The sequence below is a fragment of the Battus philenor genome, unplaced genomic scaffold (assembly GCF_028537555.1).
Source record: "Battus philenor isolate CCGP_79_NKW_IND1 unplaced genomic scaffold, ilBatPhil1.0.hap1 SCAF_16, whole genome shotgun sequence".
Lineage (NCBI taxonomy): Eukaryota > Metazoa > Arthropoda > Insecta > Lepidoptera > Papilionidae > Battus > Battus philenor.
Window position 1 is genome coordinate 8,563,781 of NW_027181678.1, and position 21,432 is coordinate 8,585,212.

Consider the following 21,432-nt stretch of genomic DNA (forward strand, 5'->3'; position numbering starts at 1 on the left):
TTGTTATAATAATTTAATTACAACTGACCGAGGATTTACACTAAACTTAACTAAGCACAATTGTTACCACATGGAAATGATTTCACGATAAAGAATTTATACGTTAAACGTGATAATCATTATAAACTTAAGCATAAGAAATCTGCTGATCAAAAGTAGCTCGATTATATACGACTTATATATGAAAATAGTATACTAATATATAATAAAAAATAAGTATTTGTTACATTTTTAAAATAAATTAATTAAAAATATTGAGTTTAAGGTGCTAATAAGTTAAGAAATTAAACAAAAATAATGCAAATGGCGAAAATAAAAACTTTTTAAAAACATAATATAAAGTCGAAAAAACGTTGATAATAGAATTGAATAATTATCCTTAAAGTCAACGTAACACGTGGCGGTTGACCCGTGGCGCTCACCGAGCTACCGACGGACAAATTGCAGCAGGTTAAATAAGTGAAGTATAAACGTCATTCCAATATCAAACATCGTAGTTAGTTTCACTCGGCTGTCTTCGAGGCTTTGCGAGTGAGATGTTTTAGAGGCTTGTTGGTTAGGTATAGCATCGTTTTGGGTACCGTACCGTCGCAGTGCCTGCAGCGTTTGGGCTCTGGGGGTGCGAGCTCGTCGCCGAGTCCGCGGTGTCGTACCGGCATGGCGGCGCATCCCGCGCCGGCGCCGCCTTTGCGTCAGTACGTTGGCACGCTCCACCTCGACCGCTGTTGTAGCGGCGGCGGCGTCGCGGCTGCCACTGAGCTTATCGAGCCACCGCCCGCCCCGGCCGGTAGGCGGCGCCCATTTGCAGGTTATTTTGGGCAACTCTGACTCATGGCCTCTACTGCAATGCTAGGAGCGGCGCCTGCGCATCGTTCTGCTACACTAATCAGCTTGATCCCTCGTGCTATTAGACCTAGCCGCCCTTGTTGATAGTAGCCTTAATCTACAATCTACTATCAATAACTGATGTCCGCGAAAGATCCTTTAAAAAATACTGTGGTGTCCCTAATTCAATTAACATGTGAGGAGACCCTAAAAATCACTTGTCGCAATCCAAGCACATTTATCTGTAGAATCATTCATTTTTAACATAATTGTGTAAAAGGGTTATTCTTGTAATAATCATTTCAGCCGATAGACGACCACTGTAAGGCATGCGCTGCCCGCATCCAGCGACTTCTTATAACCTTGAATATGGCTTTGGTCCCCCGAGTGGAGGATTAGCGGATGCCACAGGGTACGCGGCCGCCGGGTCGGCGCAGTCATGCGTCATACTGAGCGACCCGGGTCTGCCCTCCAGTCCAAGATCGGACACCCTCCATCCCTTAGCGGTAAGAGTAAAAGAGAATGTTATATAAGGGAAAGAGAATGGCAAGAATGTTAGTTTTTACTGGGTAAAAGCGCGCACGGGGACGGAGGGTAATGGGAGGGCGGACCAACTGGCCAAGGACGCGACCCTAAAGAGTAAAAGACGACTAGAATATGAGGAATGCCCCATCTCATTCGTCAAGCGATAGCTTAGGCTGAGAACGCTTGACGAATGGAATAATAATAGGTACATGGAAGGAAGACGGCATCGACAACGCGGACGTTCTTCCCGGACGCCGTTGCGGCCTATCGCGCGCTCCGCAGCATGGATGTGGACGCAGTCTGGTCCAGCAGGCACAGGGTGTTCTCTGAATACCTTCACAGGTTCAAGCTCAAGGAGGATCCATCGTGCTTCTGTGAACCGGGCGTAGATCAGACCGTGATCCACCTGGTAGCAGAATGCCCCGCATTTGGAGGTCTCCGTTACTAAACCGAATGCCGAATAGGTACACGGATAGAGGAAGCCACAATCGGCTCCATTTTGGCCGAAAATGAGAAAAGAGACGCCTTCCTCAGCTTCTGCAGGTTTGTAGTGAATAGAGTAATAAAAAGAAATAAAATGTAAATTTTTAAACACATAAGGTTAATATATAGTATAATGTAGATAAAAATGATAGTAGGAATAAATTAAAATGTAACAAAAATAAAGTGTGATAAAAATAACTTTAAGAAAAATTAATAAACAAAAATCTGTGATACATTGTAAATAATAGACTGCAATTCACAGTTATTGAGGACGGATGAGTGGAACTGATTAACCCTTTCAGGACCATAAGGTTACGGTATCTTATTTAATCAATTTAGCTAGATGTAATGAATTAATAGGCATCCCAAAAACATAATTTACACTAAAAATTCTAAAAAGTTTTACATTTTTTTGGAAATTTATGGGACAAATATGTCCCTATGGTCACTAAGGGTTACTTTCTACTTAAACATCTAAATTTTGGTTTACTTATTGGTAAGTCTGTTTTGTTGTAAATAATGTACATTTGTCACTTAGTGTACTTTTTTTACTTGTTTATGAATAACATAAATATAATAGGGCAAGTTATTTGTGGTACTCGGTGAAACAATTCTTGTTGTTAGATAATTGGTTAATGATTAGATGGATTGTTTTTTTGAGGTGTTGAAGGTTCAGGTGATTCTTGCCGTTGAAGAGTCATCTTTTCTTCAACCTCGACATCAAATACCTCTTGGTCATCATCCTGTACTAGAAGTCTTTGGTCTTCATCATCAATCACTAAGTCATCTTCCTCATCGCTATTGTCACCCACAAAAATTTGAATAATTGTATTTTTTCGAAGTTTAAAAACTCCAAGTCCCTTACGAAACATATTCGGCGAAAAATATGAAGAAGAAAATGATAGCAGATAGAAAATGGTATATCACCAGGCCAAAAGTTAAGAAATTCCATATAAAAAGTATCTCTTTACGCCGACAGGGACATCGTAATGACAAGTTCCATGGATAAATGTTGATTTTGAATTGTAACAATATCGGAGTTTTGGTAACTTAATTAAAAAGACTTCTTGTATAAATACAACACAAGGTTTTATAATTATCATTATTTCAGCGTTATGATATCTTCTGCTGGACAAAGTCCTCTCTTATAGATTTCTTATTTGCATTTTATGCATTCTGCATTTTCCAATTATCTTCACCTTGTGGGTAGATGTCCTACGCTGAGCTTGTCAATGGTCCTCACTCCAGAACTGACTTTCATGTTCATATTGCTGATCATAAAAACATCTATGCATTGGACATGTATTATTATATTACATTGCATTATTTATATTATTACATTGCATTTAGAGCTTAAAGGTAACATATCATGAGATCACTAAACACCTGCTGATCTTTATTTATTCTTATTGGACTAAATAAATTTACAAAAAAATTTAGCAAATTACTATATATAGAGAAAATAGATAATTTGATGGTCATCACTTTGCCCATAAGTTACAGAGAAACTATAAAAATGATGATATCCTTATGGAAATGGCTCTCCCATTTTTAAGGTTAAGGTTAAAATATCATGTGGCCAGTAAATAGGTATATTTACTGGCCTCATGATATTTGATCTGTATTTATTCTGCTAGGTCAAAACAAATTGACAGCAGAATAAATTAACCATTCACTATATTTATGCAGGTAGTTAGATTTAATGTGACCTTCAGTTATACAGTAAATTAAGTGCTAATATAAACTGTGAGGTAAATATTGCTTTGGTGCTACAATGTTATTGAAAGCAGTATTAATTTTTTGAAAATGAAGGTATTGAACATAGTTCCTTTTCTTTAATGTATAGACGGGTGGAAATAATTAGATGTGCTTTAAAACTTATATGAAATAAATCCTTTGCAAAACAATAATTTCTAGTTTAATTGCAAATTATTAAAACCACAAAAGAAAAATAGAAGGAAGATAGTAATTTTTAAAAACCGCACATAAATTTAAAAAATAATAATAACAATAATTTATGATACATAAGCACTCTGCTCCTTAAAAGATTAAACATTTATGTCTCTTATTGTAATGGTATTAAAATAACTGTCAGATGCAGGATAGTGGTAGAATGTAAAGTTCAATATGAATATAAACATATTTTTTGTGATTAATGTTTAGTGTACATGAAAGTAAATTATAATTATAGAAAATATACTTTTTACTGTTTTGTTAAGCAATAAAAAAATAATAATAGTGTGTAATGTCAAAGTTAAATAGTTAAATGTGTACAGTTTGTCAGTTGTAAATAATTGATTCTATAATGTAAACAAAAGAAGTCCCTTACTTAAGAAATTTTCGTACCTCATCAAAATATTGCATTTTTTTTTTCTTTAAGTATAGAGTTAAACAATTAGTAAAATCATATGAACATTATAAAAATAATCGATCATTTATACATAGTATTTAAGACAAGGAAATAAATATAATATTGACGTTTTACGTAATTATAAGAAATATTTATACCTAAACAAATAATTAAATAAAAATATATTCCATGGGCCAGGTTATAGAAAATATTCAACAATTTTGTAATTGGTTAGCGAAACTTCTAATTATTGATATATCAATCAGATAATAATAACTTTATAATGCGTAGTGTCTGGTTACAAAAGTGATTATACAAGTTATAATACATTGTAAACAATACCGCTGCTTATTTTTGCAAGTAGAAAACTGTCGGACATATTTTAACGGTTATAAATATACGACAATTATTAAATATTTGGTTTCATTTGAACAGATTGAAATTGAAGTGGGCGGCTACTTAAAACTTACCTTATTATTATGAAGTTTTGATATTGAATCAGGAAAGGAAAAGCAAAAACAAAACACTGTTATAGCGTTTAGTACAAAATCACAAAATTTCCGTTACACCACGTCATTCACAATATTTTATTGTCTTTTAAAGTTAGAAATAGACATATACTCTACATTTTCCTGCCATTTTGAATTTTCGTCGTGGAACTTGCCATTTTAAAAAATAATATATTATTGCCACATCAAATAAAAATATTTAAAGTTCACAAAATAAACGATATATTACGAATTCGAAATACCAAACTCGTAGGTATTTCTTGTATCTCTGAAATTCAGTAATTGCTTTAAATAGTGTTAAGATTAAAGTTCCCATTTTATTATTTTTTAAGTTTAAGGGGTTTTGTTTAACGGGCCGTAAAAATTCACAAACAAAATACTTTAATGAGTTAATAAAAAATAATCTTAATAGATAGTCTAATAAGATGTTCTTTTAATTCAATAAAAATAAGCGGTTATTGTATGTTAAAACGATGATAATATTTCTGGCTCGAATCATTGTGTTAAGCCATTTATTGTGATCCATTTTATATCATATTTATTTTTGTGCATAATACACGGATTTCTGGTATTCATTAATGATTTTGATTCAGTTTAATCTAACCTTATACTCTCAGAGAACTTTTGACTAACCCGTTTAAAAACTATCATTTGTGTACATCCCGATTTGCCGAACATGTTTTTAAGTAGGTTGTACCGTTTATACAGATAAGACAACTAAATGATTTAACTATATATGTACTTTTCACTTCAATTTATATCCGGCAATAATTTGAAAATTGTAAAGTTTTAAAGTACCATGATTTTTGTATAGCCAAAGTAAGCAATTTATATACACACTTAAAATACACGATTGTCGCTTTTGTTTTCATAACGTACATAAATCCTCAATAAAGGGGAGGAAAGATTTTAACGTTTTGTAGAGATTTTATGTATAGTTTTTTCCTATTTATCCTCTAATGATATTAATTGTATTTACATTTGGTTTGTAAGGGTAAGCGTATTTATTATAATATATGAATTATAGAATGCAAAAATTAAAATTTTATGTTTGTCAGGAAAGTCTCTGTTGCTGCATAATTTCTTGTGAAATATTCTTTGTCCTTGGTTGAAGTGACTATATTTATGCTATATTGAAAGTTTTTTTTGTAAATATTATTAAATGATAATTTTGATGAAAGATAAATAATAAATTGGAAATATAGCCTTGTTCATTACAATGCAGCAGGTGCAGGACAGTGTTTGAACTCGACCTAGACCGAAAATAGTACTAATCCTGGTTGTAATGGAATACGATATTGCTTTGTCTGGATATATATACATATTTGTGCCTACTGTATAATTACAAGTTTACAGTCCAGTCCGATTATTCGATATGTAAAAATTTATGTCGCCAGTGACTATGATTTGAATTTCAAATCCTCTTATTGAATATGAAACTGTTCAGGATTTGCGATTTTGAATGCCAAATAATGTAAAATAATAGCATTAGTGGTGCATAATGACTCTTATAATGGTAAATGGCGCATAGTTGGTATTACTTGGCTTATTTATTTTTTATGAATTCACTAGGAATATGTAAACACTTGCAGAAAAATTGTAGGGTATTAAGCAAGTTATACATTTTTTGTGACTTATATTCAACACAAGATCCAGATTTATATATATAGATCCGACTTGTCAGGTATGAAATTTTCTAGTTTAATAAAAAAACTTTGGAATACTTATTTTAGTTTGTGGTCATCTACCAGAAGTTGCAAAGACATTTAATGTACATATTACACTTAATTTTTTAACAATTTTGAATTTCCACAATAAAAATAATAGACATATAAAAATATCGGAAATAAACAAAAATACATATTATTGTTAATAGTATATTATCAATTTCAATTGAATGTAAATAATATTTATAATAAAACATTTGCTTTTGATTTAAAACAAATACATAATTTTTAAATAGAGTTAAAGACATGCACAAAAATTTGTACAACATAATCTAAAAATTTTTAAAACAGTTGTTATTACATAAATAATAAAAAAATCAGGGAAAATTTTGACTATCACTAAGTTTCTACTTAGATGGGCATTTCGTTATGCAATATACGTTTGTAAGAGGTAAGTAATAAATATCATAATTTAACATGTAATTTGCATATACAGTAATAAATAATTTGTTAAAAAAAATTAACAAATTAGAATTTTTTATTATAAAATAACACATACAATAGGGCGCATATACATTAGAAATTAACAAAATTAATAGAAATGTAACATATATACATTTTTACACTGCTTAGCCTTTACCATATTGTGGTAATTTCAAGATATGATTATAGGCGGGTACACAAGAGAATCCATGAACTACCTATTAAGTCATATGATGCTTATATAACTCTACTGAATTTTTAAGATTGATTAGAGATATGAAAAAACGTGTGGCTACTAAGTTGTAATTAGTTTACATCATTCTTATTGTCATAATCACCATTTTGTTTAGTCTTCAAAATAGCAGACTCCTTTTGTTCCTTTCGACTGTTGCGCAACTCGAACTCAAGTCGATGACGGATTATTCTCTTGACGATCTCTTCAGTTGTCATAGAGTTGGCAGAATTTAAAGCCTAAAATTTGTAGAAAATGATTTTAGGTGATGTGATTTATTAGGTAGCTTTTATTCCATTTTGGCATAATTCAGATTATAATTTTATTGTCATAAATCTATGTTACGAAAAAGCGAGAAACCTCCGACATCGAATCAGAAATGAGGAGATCCGCATAAGAACAAAGTTGGCTCTCAAGCAGCCGATGGCTGTTGGTGCCGAAATGCTCAAGCGTGGCGACCTCGGGTCGGAACACGCGGCCTGGGTAGGCTCTTCATTAGGTGGACCGACGACATAGGATCACGAGGGATCGTTGGATGCGAGCTGAGCGCGACTGGTCATCGTGATCTTCATGGGAGGCCTATGCCTTGTAGTTGGCATCTATCGAATGAAAAGAAGAAGAAAGATCTAAAATATTGTATTCTCTGTGGTCTTTTATTATATGGATAAAGTTTTTTGGAAGATCCATGTTCAGCAACAGGAGCATTACAAGGCTATTACAGGCATACTCTGTTGCACCACACTATAGTTACTAGGGTGTTTCAGTTACCATTAGATTAAGTCTTAGTCACTGTAGTAAGAAATGAAAAAAATTATATAACTTTGTCATTTGACTTATAAAGCTTCAAAAAAGGACTTAACGCTAAAAATGTGTAAATAATTTGAAGACAGAAAAATATATATACACGCTATAAGTCTGATCTACAAAATGCCTACTGAAGCTACCATAGGGACTGTAGTGGATCCAAAACCAAGTGGGGGCTGTTATGAATTACTTAAATTTTTATGAAAAATCATTTCATCTAGGTATCTAAAATGTTTATCTGCATATTATCGTGTGGAAATTTTTTCTTGTAAAGATGGATTATCCATAAAAGATGGGGAACCTATTTCTCTATTTGAACTTAGCATTATTTGTACCCGAAAACATCCACGTTTTTTAGGCTCAGCATAAGGGTCAGAACCATCAGTGTCCGATGCTATTGGTGTAAATCCATGACACACCACTTGCACTTTGAAATGATCCATTAGGTCAGCGGTTACACTATAGGGTGCGCCAATTACCACTTCATGCACGTACTGTAAGAAAATAATATTTATTCAGCTGTTGGTTTATTAAGAACATCATATTTATCAATCACTTGCTACATACAGAGGTTAGTTTCTATGGTAGTTTAAATGTTTCTAGTATGAAAAATCTAAGTTGTAATAATCATAGGCGCCTAGTATTCATGTGTCGACAGGACGTTGCGGGGAAACATTATGTTGTAAACTTTCTCTTTGACTTGTATCACTCAAAAATAACCTTGTGTGGTAAGATGCTCTCAGAAAATTCTTAAGAGTATAACAAAGGCGATTACCGAAAATCCCTACGACTCTGGCTTTGTTCATTAATTTCAACTATTAAATTTGATTTATTGTTATTGATGTGGTCGTTTGAATTTTAAGCAATTACAATATTTTTTTATTAGTCATCATAAGAATGGATATACAGGCTGCTCCCAATCGGTCTTATAAAAGGTTTCTGGGAAAGGCCTTTCTCCAGCAGTGGACGTCTTACGGCTGAAATGATGATGATTATGACAAATATTTATTTACCTGCGTGGCCTACATGAGATAGTAAGAAATTAATTGTTTGTTTATTGATTTTTACCTTACAAGCAAGCACCGAAAGCACGCGTTCGTGCAAGTTCATTATTGGGTAGTTAGATCCTTTATACCGATTGACCTCCAGGTCGGTATGCAAGCCCACGATTAGAAAATCGCCTTGTGCGTGGGCCGCTTCCAAGAAATCCAGATGACCAACGTGGAAAAGATCGAACGCGCCGGCTACGTACACCACCTGTTTAATGAAAAAACATCAAGTATATATAAAATACTTTCCTTACGGGAAAAATATCCAAAATTCCCCTTGAATGTTATATCGGCGGTATTGGCGTTGTACATCATGTAGTTCATACAAAAAATATCACATCTCTGTATGGTACTCGTACCAAAATGTGATCTTTAAATAGAAGAGAAAACTCCGAGAAGAGACTATAGACAACCGAATTAAAATATGAAAAATATGACGGTTATCTATTTATTACGACTGAATAACTTTACGGATTTTTATTGCTGGTTTCTGTTGTGAACATTGAATTTGAGGAAAACTATTGCCTGTTGATAATCGAAATCAGGCATTCGAAAATAACTTTAATGAATAAAAATCAGTTTAAATGAATTTTGCTACCAATTAAAGACTGATTTCATAAGGTTAGATTAGGGTTGACAGGTCGTTGGTTGTAAAGCGTTTCATTTGTTGCCACCACATTAGAAACTACAGCTATCTCTGTCTGGGAGAACTAACAAGTACGCTATATGTCAAACTACACTATTATATTCTACTATTGTCGTGAATAATGTGACGTAAACCTAATGTTCACTCTTAATATAGGTTAGGTAGGATAATTTTAACCCGTATAAATTATACAAAAGTTTTTTTGTTCTTCTATGATTTATAAGAGCATAGTAATACATTTGCACATGAACTGCATTTACGGTTTCTCATTGATTGCACTATTTTTTTTTATACAATTCGTATGCATTCAATGTACTTATTTTGATATTTTCAGGCAATATAAGCCTTAAAATCTATTCTCTAGCCGTTGTTTACTCTGAGGTTAAAAACGAAATTCCTTTTAGGCTTAAAGTCACTTAACCAGTTTAAGTTTACAGTGTGTCTGGCAGAGAGCTCACTCAGTGATTGGGTTCGTGCTGTTACATTGTTTATTTCATCGCATTGTATTTGGTGGTCTTACGGTGTTTGAAAAAAAATAGGAGGAATGGCGGGAGGAAGCATCCGTTTCAAATGCTTAGCCGTGTCCCTTTCTGCGATATTACGAATTCACCGTGCGTCACCAGGAATACCCAAATGCTTAATAATAAGGAATTACCACAATCAGATATAGGCATTGTCAGACTGAGTGCACTAACCACTCAATCTTATCAATGAACGCATATTAACGGCTAATGATAAACCTGGCGGTATGGTTACTTCATTGTTTTTAACTTTTTAAACTTATCAATATGTTCTTTAAGAAGTACTAGAAATAAACTTTAATCATTTGAAAATCAACACCTGTTTCTGACAACAGATAATACCCATTAGATAGAATAGAAGTTATTACGTAAAAAATAATTTAGATCACTCTGACTGCAAAGCTTTCAAGTTTATATAAAAAAAAATTAAATCCAAAAAATAATATATCGGATTGGACACTTCATTATTATCTTTACATCATTTTCGTTATTTACATACAATGAAAACTCATAAAGCATGATTTGAATTTATTAATTTAAGATCTCATATATCCAAACTTGTTAAACATTTTCAATGTCAAGGCAATGCAAGTCAAAGCGTTAAATGATTATTTTCCACACAGTTTACATATATACCTTGTCAGTTGGCTTTGGGGAAAGTCCATTACTGAACTGTATTATCTTCTGTGTTGTTGGTAGAAACTGTGAACATCCTGTATAAGGTGATCTAGCTGTGGAATCAGTGCCTAAATTCGACGAATGGTCCAACGCCACTGTGTATTCTTTGTCACCTCTCCTAGAAATTAAAAAAATTATATTTTAAATTTCAAATGATTAGTTTGTTAGAGTACAGGGGGCTTTGTTTATCTAAATTTACAATTTGTACAAAGCTACATATTCTACCCACAAATGCATCGCGTACCATTTCGGCGTTAGGGTTGAAATAAAATTTTTTTTAAATAATAATTTTAAATTAAATCGGAATTTTTGTTATCAACTAAGTTGGCTCCTTAGCTACTTTAATAAGAGCATATGTTTTCTCTATGGCCCAATCTTTGGTCTACTTATAACTTTACAATACAGAATATAACATGTCACATACTATTTATTTTTGGTAAGAATAAAAACTACATAGATTTTTAATTATTTGCTGTCAAATTTCAGTGTAATTGAACAAAATGGAAGAATTTAAGTAATATCGGCTATCAAGTTTAAAAATATAAATTTTCACATACAAAGGAGTAAGCCATGCGAGTGCAGTTTTTCTGGAAAAAATAATTTTTGATAACATTTAAACATCTTGGTTTTCATAGTCTCATAGATACATTGTTAAATATTTTTGTTAATTTTTCTACAACATTGTAAAGACTACCCTTGTGCTTAGTTTGTAATATAACACAAAATATTTTAAAGTATTAATTAATTATTGGATTAATGTAGTATGGATAAATGTAGTAAATAGCCAAATTGTTTTACTTGAAATGTTCTCTTGTTAGTAGAAGCATCCTTCCAACTAAATCTGTTGTGGAGACTCCAGCAGTTCTAGATACTTCTCTGAAAAATAAAGATCAATTATTATAAAAAAATTCACTAACTTTGTTTTTACCATAATTACATATAGAATTTTTACCTATATCTGCCAGCTTTTTTAACTAAATGGTATGTATCTATTCCATCAGCAGTTACCGTAATGTCATCTAAAAATAGAAAAATGAAGACTTTAGAAAGAACAATGATCTAAATAAATTTGATTTTATAACAATAGGTGTGATCTTTCAATCTGAGCGTTCAGTAATATTGTATACATTAACAATTCAATTTTCAGTTAAGAAATAACAGTTTAGTATTGTTTATTAATACTCTTAAAATATGATAAAGGTCTAATGAAATCAAAATATTCATTCGAGAATGAAAAATAGCTCAGCAACATTTTAAATTTAGTAATTATAACTCCATATTTATATAACATTAAGCCTTTATTGCCTTTTATCAGTAAGAAGCACTAGTGGTAATTAAAAAATGTCTTTAAATGTTATTCTATAAATCAATATAAATTGTGCTTAGTGAATCTATAAATTTTGCTTATTGAACTTGTAAATGTATAATAATTTAAAATTAAAATGATGGATATAACAAAATTACAAACATACATACAATAAAATATATATACAATAAAATCCAATAAGAAATTTTAACTAGATATACAAAACTATTTGGTTTTGTCTCTGGGGGAAATTAAGAAACAATTAGGATGCATTAATTAACTATATATCCTAAAAATGCATTATGTCTTGGAATTCTAGAGAAAATTTTTGAATAATTAAAAGTATAGCAGAAGGTTACCAAACTTTTATTCTCATAGACCACTTTCAAAATTTACCCAATTCTTGTGAACCCATGCTGCTATATTCTACCATATTCTCAAAATGCAAAAAAAATGTGAATATTAGATCTAACATGAACCTTAAACACACTTAAGAATTGTAATCTCCAATTTTTGATCACTCCTACATTGACCCATGGGGTTCCACTTGGACCGCTTTGGATATTATATATATTTATTTCATAAGTAAAATGAATGTTTATTGAACTATTTTAAATTTAGCTAAAACTTACTTGGTAACATATCAACTATTATGTTAGAAGCACTGAAATTCTAGTTTTCTCACAACCAACAATTGTATTACTTAAATTCCATGAGATAAACCGTTGGAACTGATGGATCACTTACAAGTATGAATATGATGTAGATTAGTACTCACCATTGCATCTTTGTATTTATCATTAAGTAAAAATTAACAGGCATACAATTTGTATATATTTGGAGCATACAATTAAAAGTACTAACTATTAGGAAATCTATTATTCCGATAAAATCTTTTATGTATCTCTCAGATCAATACTTTTAATCTACGATACAATTAAAAACTTCCCTGAATTAATTTAATGTATTATGACACAGTATCTAACTAAGCAGTTTCCTGCCGAAGACAAATTTTACTTATGTCTGAAAATATACCAGTAATGATAATGGTAATAACGTACCTCCGTGGACACAAAAATCACACTGATATTTGTCTAAAGTTTCTAACGTTGTAACATAGGGTGCACCCTCTACCACTTGGTCTACCCATTTAATAGCTCGGACCATCTTGTAGCGTTCTTGTTGAGTGAATACAGGAGGACCTTTGTGCTTAGAAATCTCTTCATCCGTATGTACACCAACAATTAACACATCGCCTAATGCCTTCGCTTGTCTTAAGGAATTCGCATGGCCAAAGTGGACCATATCGTAACTGAAATTGTAGTTTAAAATTATTTTAACCAGATTGCTATTATTCATTAAGTACTTAGTATACTAAACCGAATAAATAGAAATATAAAGAAATAATTTTTTACCTTCAAGTTATATAGGTAATCAATTACATTTCTATGGTATAAATAAAAATAATTTGATTTCTTACCATCCATCACACCACACGCGAATTTGCTTTTTATCACCTTCATGATCACTCATATTTTTGCTAATTTATTTACCTTGCAATAATTTCTTTTGATAAATTCTTCAAATAAGAATTTTTGAATAGAAATCGATAATATTTTTTATTTTATAACAAACAACACTTCCACTCTTGACAATTTTAAATTCTGACTAAAGATGGAAGTATGAAAACAAATTGATTTTAAGTGAATGGTGGACAGATATCTTTATCAAATCATTCATTCAGTCGTTTTATTTTACTGACAACAAATCAGTCGCTAATCAATTCTTTTTCTGATGCATATTGACTTATTTTTAAATTTATGAACACATTCCAAAAATTACTTAAATTTCTTTCTGATAAACTTGCAGACTAGAAAGTATTTATCGTATATTTTATACTTTACATTATTTGCTACAAATAATTATTTATTAATTTTAAATAGACATCAAGTTTGCAGTGTAGGAAAAACTTACTTTTCCTGACTGGTCGCCAGAAAATTTTTGGTGGATCCCTAATTAAATAATAATTGTTATCATTGTTGTGAACACCTAAATATGTCTAAACACATGGTAATAATAAAGTAAACTTATGTAAAACTTGAACAGCGTTTTAATTCCTTTCCTTTATTTATCACATAAGACTTAATTAGCAGATATTTGACTCGGACCTCTAACACCTACTATTATTATATCTTTGTATTTTGTGATAGCAAGTCAGTCCAGACGAGAATATTGTTGAGGCCATAACTATGTAATACGATCCAAGATTGACTTTTGTTAAACAATATACTGTTTAGTTTTAAGATTTTTCAGTGTTCATCAAAGAGGTTCGCTAGTGCTCCTTTTTGTCCATTTCAAATTAATGGTACCTTGCTGTTTTAAAAAACAATGCAACGACGTTTTTGTCGTACTGCATTGCGATATAAATTGACGCCGTGGATGGATGTATCGCCTACCTGGAGCCTCTTTCAACAGTCTAGCTGTCATCGAAACGTTGGTAACATTAAAAATAAATAGGAAATTTCTGTACAGCCTTTTGCTATTACAGGTTATGTTTATTATAACATTACTATGAAGATTGCAATGCAATTAAATGTCAAGGTTGATTAACAAAAAAGTCACGTTAGCCTGCAGAACCAACATCAGAAGAATCGATAATTTAAATCAAAACTACTAGAAAGTAATATTTTAGCAATATTGATTCTATAAATAAATTATTTTCAGAAAATCACTTTTTTTTTATAAAATGTCCTTTTAGTTTGCGATAAAAAAACATGCCGTAAATATAGTACATATTAATGACCAAAGCGTGTGCAATTTTATCTAATCATGAAAACTATACTTAATTGGCTCGATAGTGTCACGCCACTGCGAATGACGAATGCGAGACGGTTTCGTTAATGTTCGGACTTTGATTTTGTCTACATACGATCTTGTTTGCATTCGAAGGTTATTCAAGTTATCTGATCTAGTCAATTCATCAATTAATAGGTCGTTCACTTCTTAGGATACTCATCAGTAGAGTGTCGGTTGTCCACATCCTAAATATAGCATCAAAACTAGGAAATGTTGTGAATAAAAAGGTATTTCTTAATGGAAAGAAAGAAAATTGTTCTTACAGATAAAGTTTGTAATCATTGAGAGATAGAATTAAATCAAACACAGATATAAAAAGAGCTATGAATTTTTTAATCTTTAGCATCTGTCACGCCACCATTAGTAATCGCAAAGGTTGCTTCGCTTTCTGGTAGATCTGGAGAGTCATAGATTTTAGCAATTCTATTTTCTCCTCTTCCTTTTCTAAGAGCAATCCTTGTTGTTGATGCGTGAGCTAAAATATTTCCTCCGATGGGTTTCTTGGGGTCTGCTTGAAACGAAAGTGTTGCACCGGGATCCGCTGTCATTTGATTTGTAATAAACACGGCCACGTTGTATTCCTCCGATATCTTGAAAAAAATCAACATTGTTCAAATTATTAAAGAGAAAAATACCGAGACATGTCCACTCAATGCAATAACAGCGTTTTAGTGTAATGTTTATCTTAATGCAAAAATTTATTTCTGTAGATACAAATTAAGCTACAATAATGAACCATGTATATTAGAGTGCACTTTCTGTTATCATTTTATTAACAAATCCCGTTAATTAATATTCTGTTTACGATTTTTCTTTATTTTTTTTTTCGCTGATGGTTAAAAAGAATAATAACATTTTCTCCAATGTTTTGCATATTTTTGATTAACATATACGGAAACTACAAATGTAAATTGCTTTTTGTTTTTTAATACATGGCACAAAAATACACGTTATTGTAAACGGTTTAATGAAACGTATTTTAGGCTCCATTAAATGTGGATTTTTAACATTTAACAAAAACCAAAATAGTTTAGACGAGTAGTTGTGGTTGAAATTTAGTTAAATGTTATCAAAAAACGCCCTTAATGGGTACGACAATTGTTCTCCCGGATGCCTGTTATCTCTTCACCTCTTAATCTTACAAATATACACGGATGTATGGTCTGTTATGAAATATGACGTTTATTTTAATTACATGGTTTTTTATAAGATATTAATAATTTACGAAATATCTACGTTTCATTTTTTTGGTGGCATAATTAAAGGAGGAAAGGCGTTAATCGAAATGATTATCAAAATAGAAATCCTTAAATTTATTAAAAATGATATCATTCCATATTTAACGTTCAAAATTTTCAAAATAAAAATGATTGTGTCGACTCAACAAGCCGGCGGAAAATATTTAAACCAAAATGGTTACAAATTTATTGCATTTTTATTTTCAATTAGCGCAATCGGTGCGAAGTCAGTTAATAAGCATTACCTTTAGATTTAAGAAAAATGCTCAAAAAGGCCCCCCAGGTAGTTATATCATAAAGAGTTGTTAATAAGACAAGTCATGACACGCGGGTGTGTAAAGGTTTATATTACCGGTCTTGTGTGACGGCGTTCTTGCACCAAAAAGCTTACTACAATTTTATTTACGCATAAACAACAAACAATAATAGATATTCCATATTGAACTTTTAATGAAATGGAGTATCTGCTTGATATTTATTTCACCTATATACAGTGCCTTAGGAATGTGCTTGCGGCGAGATGTGGAGAGTGCAAACTGTTCAGTCAATCCGCCGTCAATGGTCGGCGGCGCTCGTGCATTTTTTGGTTAAGCCACCGTCTAGCTGCGATATCCTTTGGCGCGGTGACACGGTATAGGTCACTGTAACGCTGTAACGTTAGTCATTGCCACTAGACACAGTATTGCGACTAATAAATTTTACCAAATATTACAGCGCTACTTTTTGTTATTTTGAATGAGAATACGTCCATGTTTAATTAATTAAAGCCAATTTTTTATGTAGTGGTATGTTGTGCTTTTATCTTTGTTGTTACATATAGAAATGTGATACAAACCTTTTGTAATCGCGACATCAATTGTGCCAATTTCTGCTGTCGATCAGCCAGCTCTCCTCGACCAGAGAAGTCGACACGAAACAGCGCCATCACAGAATCTATAATAAGAAGCTTAAACAAGCCTGCCTCTTCATGGAATTTCGCTGCTACGTAATCCAATAGCTCAGCCTATTTATTATGAATCGTATTACTTCCTAATATCATTGTTACTATGTATAAATATACTTTCGTTTAATTAATTTCAATACCTGGTGTTCAGATGTATATGCTCTAGCGTAAAGAACGTTGTCTAACATAGCGTTTTGGTCCAAATTAAATCTATCAGCGATTGGCCGTAATCTATCTGGTCGGCTAAACAAACTGTTAAGGCTATATTTACAAATACAAATGTATTATTCGCAAATGTTTGATGTATACTAAAGATATATTAAACTCTAAATTGTTAAAATAAATTATGATATTAAAGTACGTTGCATTTTCGAAGAGTATATACAAAATAAAGCTTTTTTGGTCACAAAAACGCTAATAACTATACATTTTTTGTTAAGACATTGACCTAGTTGCTTGAAGTTGAAATATGCGTAACTTATTGTTTTCAATGTTTTACTAAGACACTGTGTACATTTAACATATTTTGGTTTCCCTTCAAAACGTATAACTTTAAATCTATACATCTTTAAATAAATATTGTTGTTTGTTCACTTTGACTTTGTTTAACATACTACATGTTAAACATTACTACATCTCTAAGGTGGCAGAGACGGACCTGTGTAAGCATAGTGGTTAAAGATAGCTTCTTTTTTCCGATGAGATTCATGATTTCTAATTTTTGAGACCTGACTTGCCTTACTGCCCAAGTGCCCATTTCCAGGTTTCGCGTGAAGCAGAAGGCGCCTAGCCCAAGACCTCTTTTAAGATAGTGCGCGAGGGCTCCCAGGAGAGTCTCGCCTCAAGCTGGTAAGCGCTACTGTTTCACCGGATTGGGTGCTCTTACATCGCTTCAGCGGTCGCTCCATGAAGTGATTAGTGCTAGGAGCCCCACGAGGTGGTCTCGGCTTGGGTTATTACTCATTGATTAAAACATTTAGTATTCCGATACAAGAACACCTGAGAGATTTGGCGATCTATGACAAGCGTAATCTTTTCATGATCCTATTGTAAAAACCAAACTCTGTATCAATATATGCATATATCTGTATAATAATGTGTAATATATAAAAAAAGAAATATTTAATTACTTTCAGTTAAGCCATTGCTCGTTTTAATCGTAGGTTTGTAACAGCTAAGGTACAAAAATTAAATAAAATAAAAGGATACAAGGTATGTTCGGTGTCCAAGAACATAACCTTTCCTCCATGATAGCCTGACGAATTGGGTATTTGCGTTGTAACACAAAGGGTGTGCGAAAGCTGAGTTTTTCCGGTGCGGAACTCTCCGAATACCTCCGTTATTGCCATGGATTCCACGCCACCAGCTAACAAGTTGCTTTGGAACAAATGGTAAAAAACACATGCCAACATTGTTGATATTAATTATCTGATCGTGTATTACAATAACTGTTTTTAGTTGTTGTGTCTGTTGCTGGGAACATATTTATCTTGTCGAGCATTCGACAGTCCTATGTTTGTTGAAGAATTGTTATTTATATCGGAGCTATTCGTCTTGATGGAGCTATATTACATGATCATTAGCGGCGCACCGAAAACAGGAATACTACGCAGTCGAAAGAGAGCGCTATTCAATATTTCTCACTTTATGATTGGGTAACTGTTCTTAATGGTTGAATATTCAACCAGTTTAAAGAATCTGTATAAGTATGGGCTAAGGTTGATCAATATACGTTCCTCGCCGCCCTTAAATCGGAATTTAAATAAAATCTTTCTCTTCATACCAAAGCTACGATACTCTTCCCACACACGCAACATACTAATACTCAAGATAGCTACGGTCACGTCCGTCTCGCCCGCGTTCGAGCGAGGTCGGTCACGAGAGGCTCGTGCTGCCCCCGACCGCCGAGTGGTCCTCGCTTCGCACAGTTTACACCACGCTACAGTCACAAGACTATACACCTACACGAGAACAGTCTCTCTTCGTGCAAACTTCATCGTTGTAAATGGAATACGATCTGTCAGAGTAAAGTTTTTACACGAGCTCATATTTTGATGAAACTGCATCAGCCAAAATGGCTAGCAGCGTAACTTCAAACATACAGCATATATCCAATGTACACAAATTTACTTTGGACTTATTGTTGTCATTACTAGAAGATCTACCGGTCTTAAAAATAATCCTAGATTGACAAGCCGACTTCAAGAACATTTTGGAAAAATTGAAGAATATCTTGCAGCTTAAGAAAGAAAATGGCACAAAGTCCACGCTTCCGTTCTAAAACTGTCAAGCCGCAAAACTTGAATGACATCGCTGCTGTCTACGTGCAATCGCGTAATTTACAGAAGCTCATCAACGAACTGTAACTAGGTTATCAGAAACCTGCTTCGAGAAATGCAGATGGTCATCATTTATGACCGACGAGGGACGGCTCGTCGAATGACTTAACCACTTATCGGCACAAATAAGCGTTGTGTTATCTATTTAATGGAATCAGGCGTTACCTTGCGGAAGTCCATCCTAAGTAAGAAAAAGACGGTTTCGAAGCTGATCAAAATCTTCATTATGCAAAAGAAGCAATTCGAGGTCCGGAGACTCAACGTTGGAATGCAAATATCATTATAGATTTGGTGACAAAGCGACAGGATGCGAATCACCGTGCAGCCGCCGCGACAAACCCAGCCGTTAAACGAATTATACTAGCAACCGCCTGTGTGTCTTCGATCGAAACACCAGGGAAGGTTTCCTCGTGGATACCGGCGCAGATATTTCTAAGTAATTACCAACTAAGAAACAGTACATTTCATTGCAAGCGATCAAGCCTACTACGACATTCTAAAGCAATATCAAGAGATACTTTGACACATGTCTGAAGCCACCTGCAACAAAACACAGCGCCATACATCACATAGAGACGACTGGATTCCTACCATTCGCCCGGCCACGCCCACTTCCACCTGACAAATACAAGGCTAAGGAAGAGTTCGAGCACATGTTAGAACTGGGCATCTGAAAACAGTCGAAAGTTCTGTGTACGTTACTTTATATAGTATTACGTAAAGAGTTCTGTATACATTGTGAAGAAGAAGAATGGACCCTTACGTGTGCGCGGCGACTCCAGACGATTCAACGCAGTAGCACTATCAATCCGCTATCCGATATCGCGCACACCAACTACATAACAAAAAATATTATCTAATTTCGATATCAATATCTATCTCCGAAGATGGTAAAAAAAACTGCCACCAACCACCATTGGAGCTATACGAATTGAACTGCAAGACATTCAGCGTTAAGAACGCAAGTCAAAGGTTCCAGAAATGTAAGCATAAAGTTCTACGACGAAAATTGTTTCTGCTTCGTTGACGACATTCTGTTATTCTCTGAAAGAGAAGAACAACACAAACAATTGCTGCGACAAGTTTTGCAACGGCTCGAGAACCATGGAAAAAATGTCGGTACGGAACCAACTACTATCTACAAACAGAAATTTTAATAAATATCTCACAATGGCAGAAAAACGACAAAACATCTCAACGCCGCAAGCCGAAGTAGCATTCGAAAATTGGCGCTTAAGCATTTTAAAAACTTTGTACGCACTGTAATAATTTATCTGTCAAATTTAAGAATTTTTTAATGATAAAACTTTTTTAATGATCTTACGGTTCGCCGTAAGGAAACTTAATTTTATATATTTAAATTGTGAAATAAATCTGGTTAATTACTTCTCGAACTTACAATGATGTTTGCGTTTTAATAAAACTCTCTAACATATATCATCATAATAATCAAATATCGTCACCCCATGATCCTAATACCGTAATGTTGAAAGAAGATAAGAAAAATTATTAATTTATACTATTAATTACACGACAGTAAAATTCGAAAATGATGAGAAGAAAAATCTTTTCATAATTTTCGAATTTTATGTAAACTATGTAAAAATATATACTACATGTACATGTCATTAACTTACTCTAATTCGCTACTTCCAGTGCTAATTTTAAATACTTGTTTGCGACGGATGCTAACTTCTAAACCAGTCATGAAGCCAAGAGCAACAATTTTTTGACACGCTTCTTTTATTTTCTCTACTTTCGTTTCTGAAAATCCTTTAATGTTGCATAATTTCTTTTTTGTGGACATTTGAACACCTTTGATCGTGCATATTCCGGCACTTTTTAATTTTTTAATGTCTGCAACGTTTATACCATGTTTTTGTAATATATCCACATCTTGGAAGAAACTTTCTTCTTCATCAATTTCTGAAACATTATCTTCGAGTGCTTGATCCATTGTTTTAAATTACAATTTTAA

The 21,432-nt window shown here is 33.0% G+C and overlaps 3 protein-coding genes across 5 annotated transcripts in view; all 3 read right to left on the reverse strand.

Moving 5' to 3' along the window:
- The window catches only part of Mrtf (Myocardin-related transcription factor), a 43,261-nt gene extending 38,454 nt beyond the window's left edge, over positions 1 to 4,807 (reverse strand). The window contains exon 1 of one of the 2 annotated variants that reach the window (XM_068762321.1): positions 4,654 to 4,807. Coding sequence is in view for 1 of the 2 variants with exons in the window: in XM_068762320.1 (XP_068618421.1) it covers positions 587 to 659 (73 nt within the window). In the remaining variant the exon portion in view is untranslated. Of the gene's footprint in view, positions 1 to 586; positions 729 to 4,653 lie in introns of those variants that run through there. The other variant, XM_068762320.1, reaches the window with a different exon arrangement.
- A 1,849-nt stretch (positions 4,808 to 6,656) lies between these two features.
- On the reverse strand, positions 6,657 to 13,731 carry Pect (phosphoethanolamine cytidylyltransferase). 2 transcript variants are annotated; one of them, XM_068762274.1, is made up of 8 exons: positions 13,559 to 13,731; positions 13,140 to 13,390; positions 11,725 to 11,791; positions 11,571 to 11,648; positions 10,731 to 10,890; positions 8,947 to 9,135; positions 8,214 to 8,372; positions 6,658 to 7,313 (listed from the first exon to the last, which is right to left on the reverse strand). In XM_068762274.1, the coding sequence occupies exons 1-8, from the start codon at positions 13,609 to 13,611 to the stop codon at positions 7,149 to 7,151; spliced, it is 1,122 nt and encodes a 373-aa protein (XP_068618375.1). In that variant the 5' UTR covers positions 13,612 to 13,731; the 3' UTR covers positions 6,658 to 7,148. The 2 variants fall into 2 exon arrangements, with proteins under 2 accessions (XP_068618376.1, XP_068618375.1); XM_068762275.1 differs by lacking the exon at positions 13,140 to 13,390 and having other exon boundaries at positions 6,657 to 7,313.
- A 1,534-nt stretch (positions 13,732 to 15,265) lies between these two features.
- Positions 15,266 to 21,411, reverse strand: LOC137919448 (meiotic recombination protein DMC1/LIM15 homolog). Its single transcript, XM_068762526.1, has 5 exons — positions 21,092 to 21,411; positions 18,325 to 18,492; positions 17,256 to 17,358; positions 17,008 to 17,175; positions 15,266 to 15,524 (listed from the first exon to the last, which is right to left on the reverse strand). Exons 1-5 carry the CDS (start codon positions 21,409 to 21,411, stop codon positions 15,267 to 15,269), a joined length of 1,017 nt encoding a protein of 338 aa, XP_068618627.1. The 3' UTR covers position 15,266.
- Between the last annotated feature and the right edge of the window lie 21 nt (positions 21,412 to 21,432).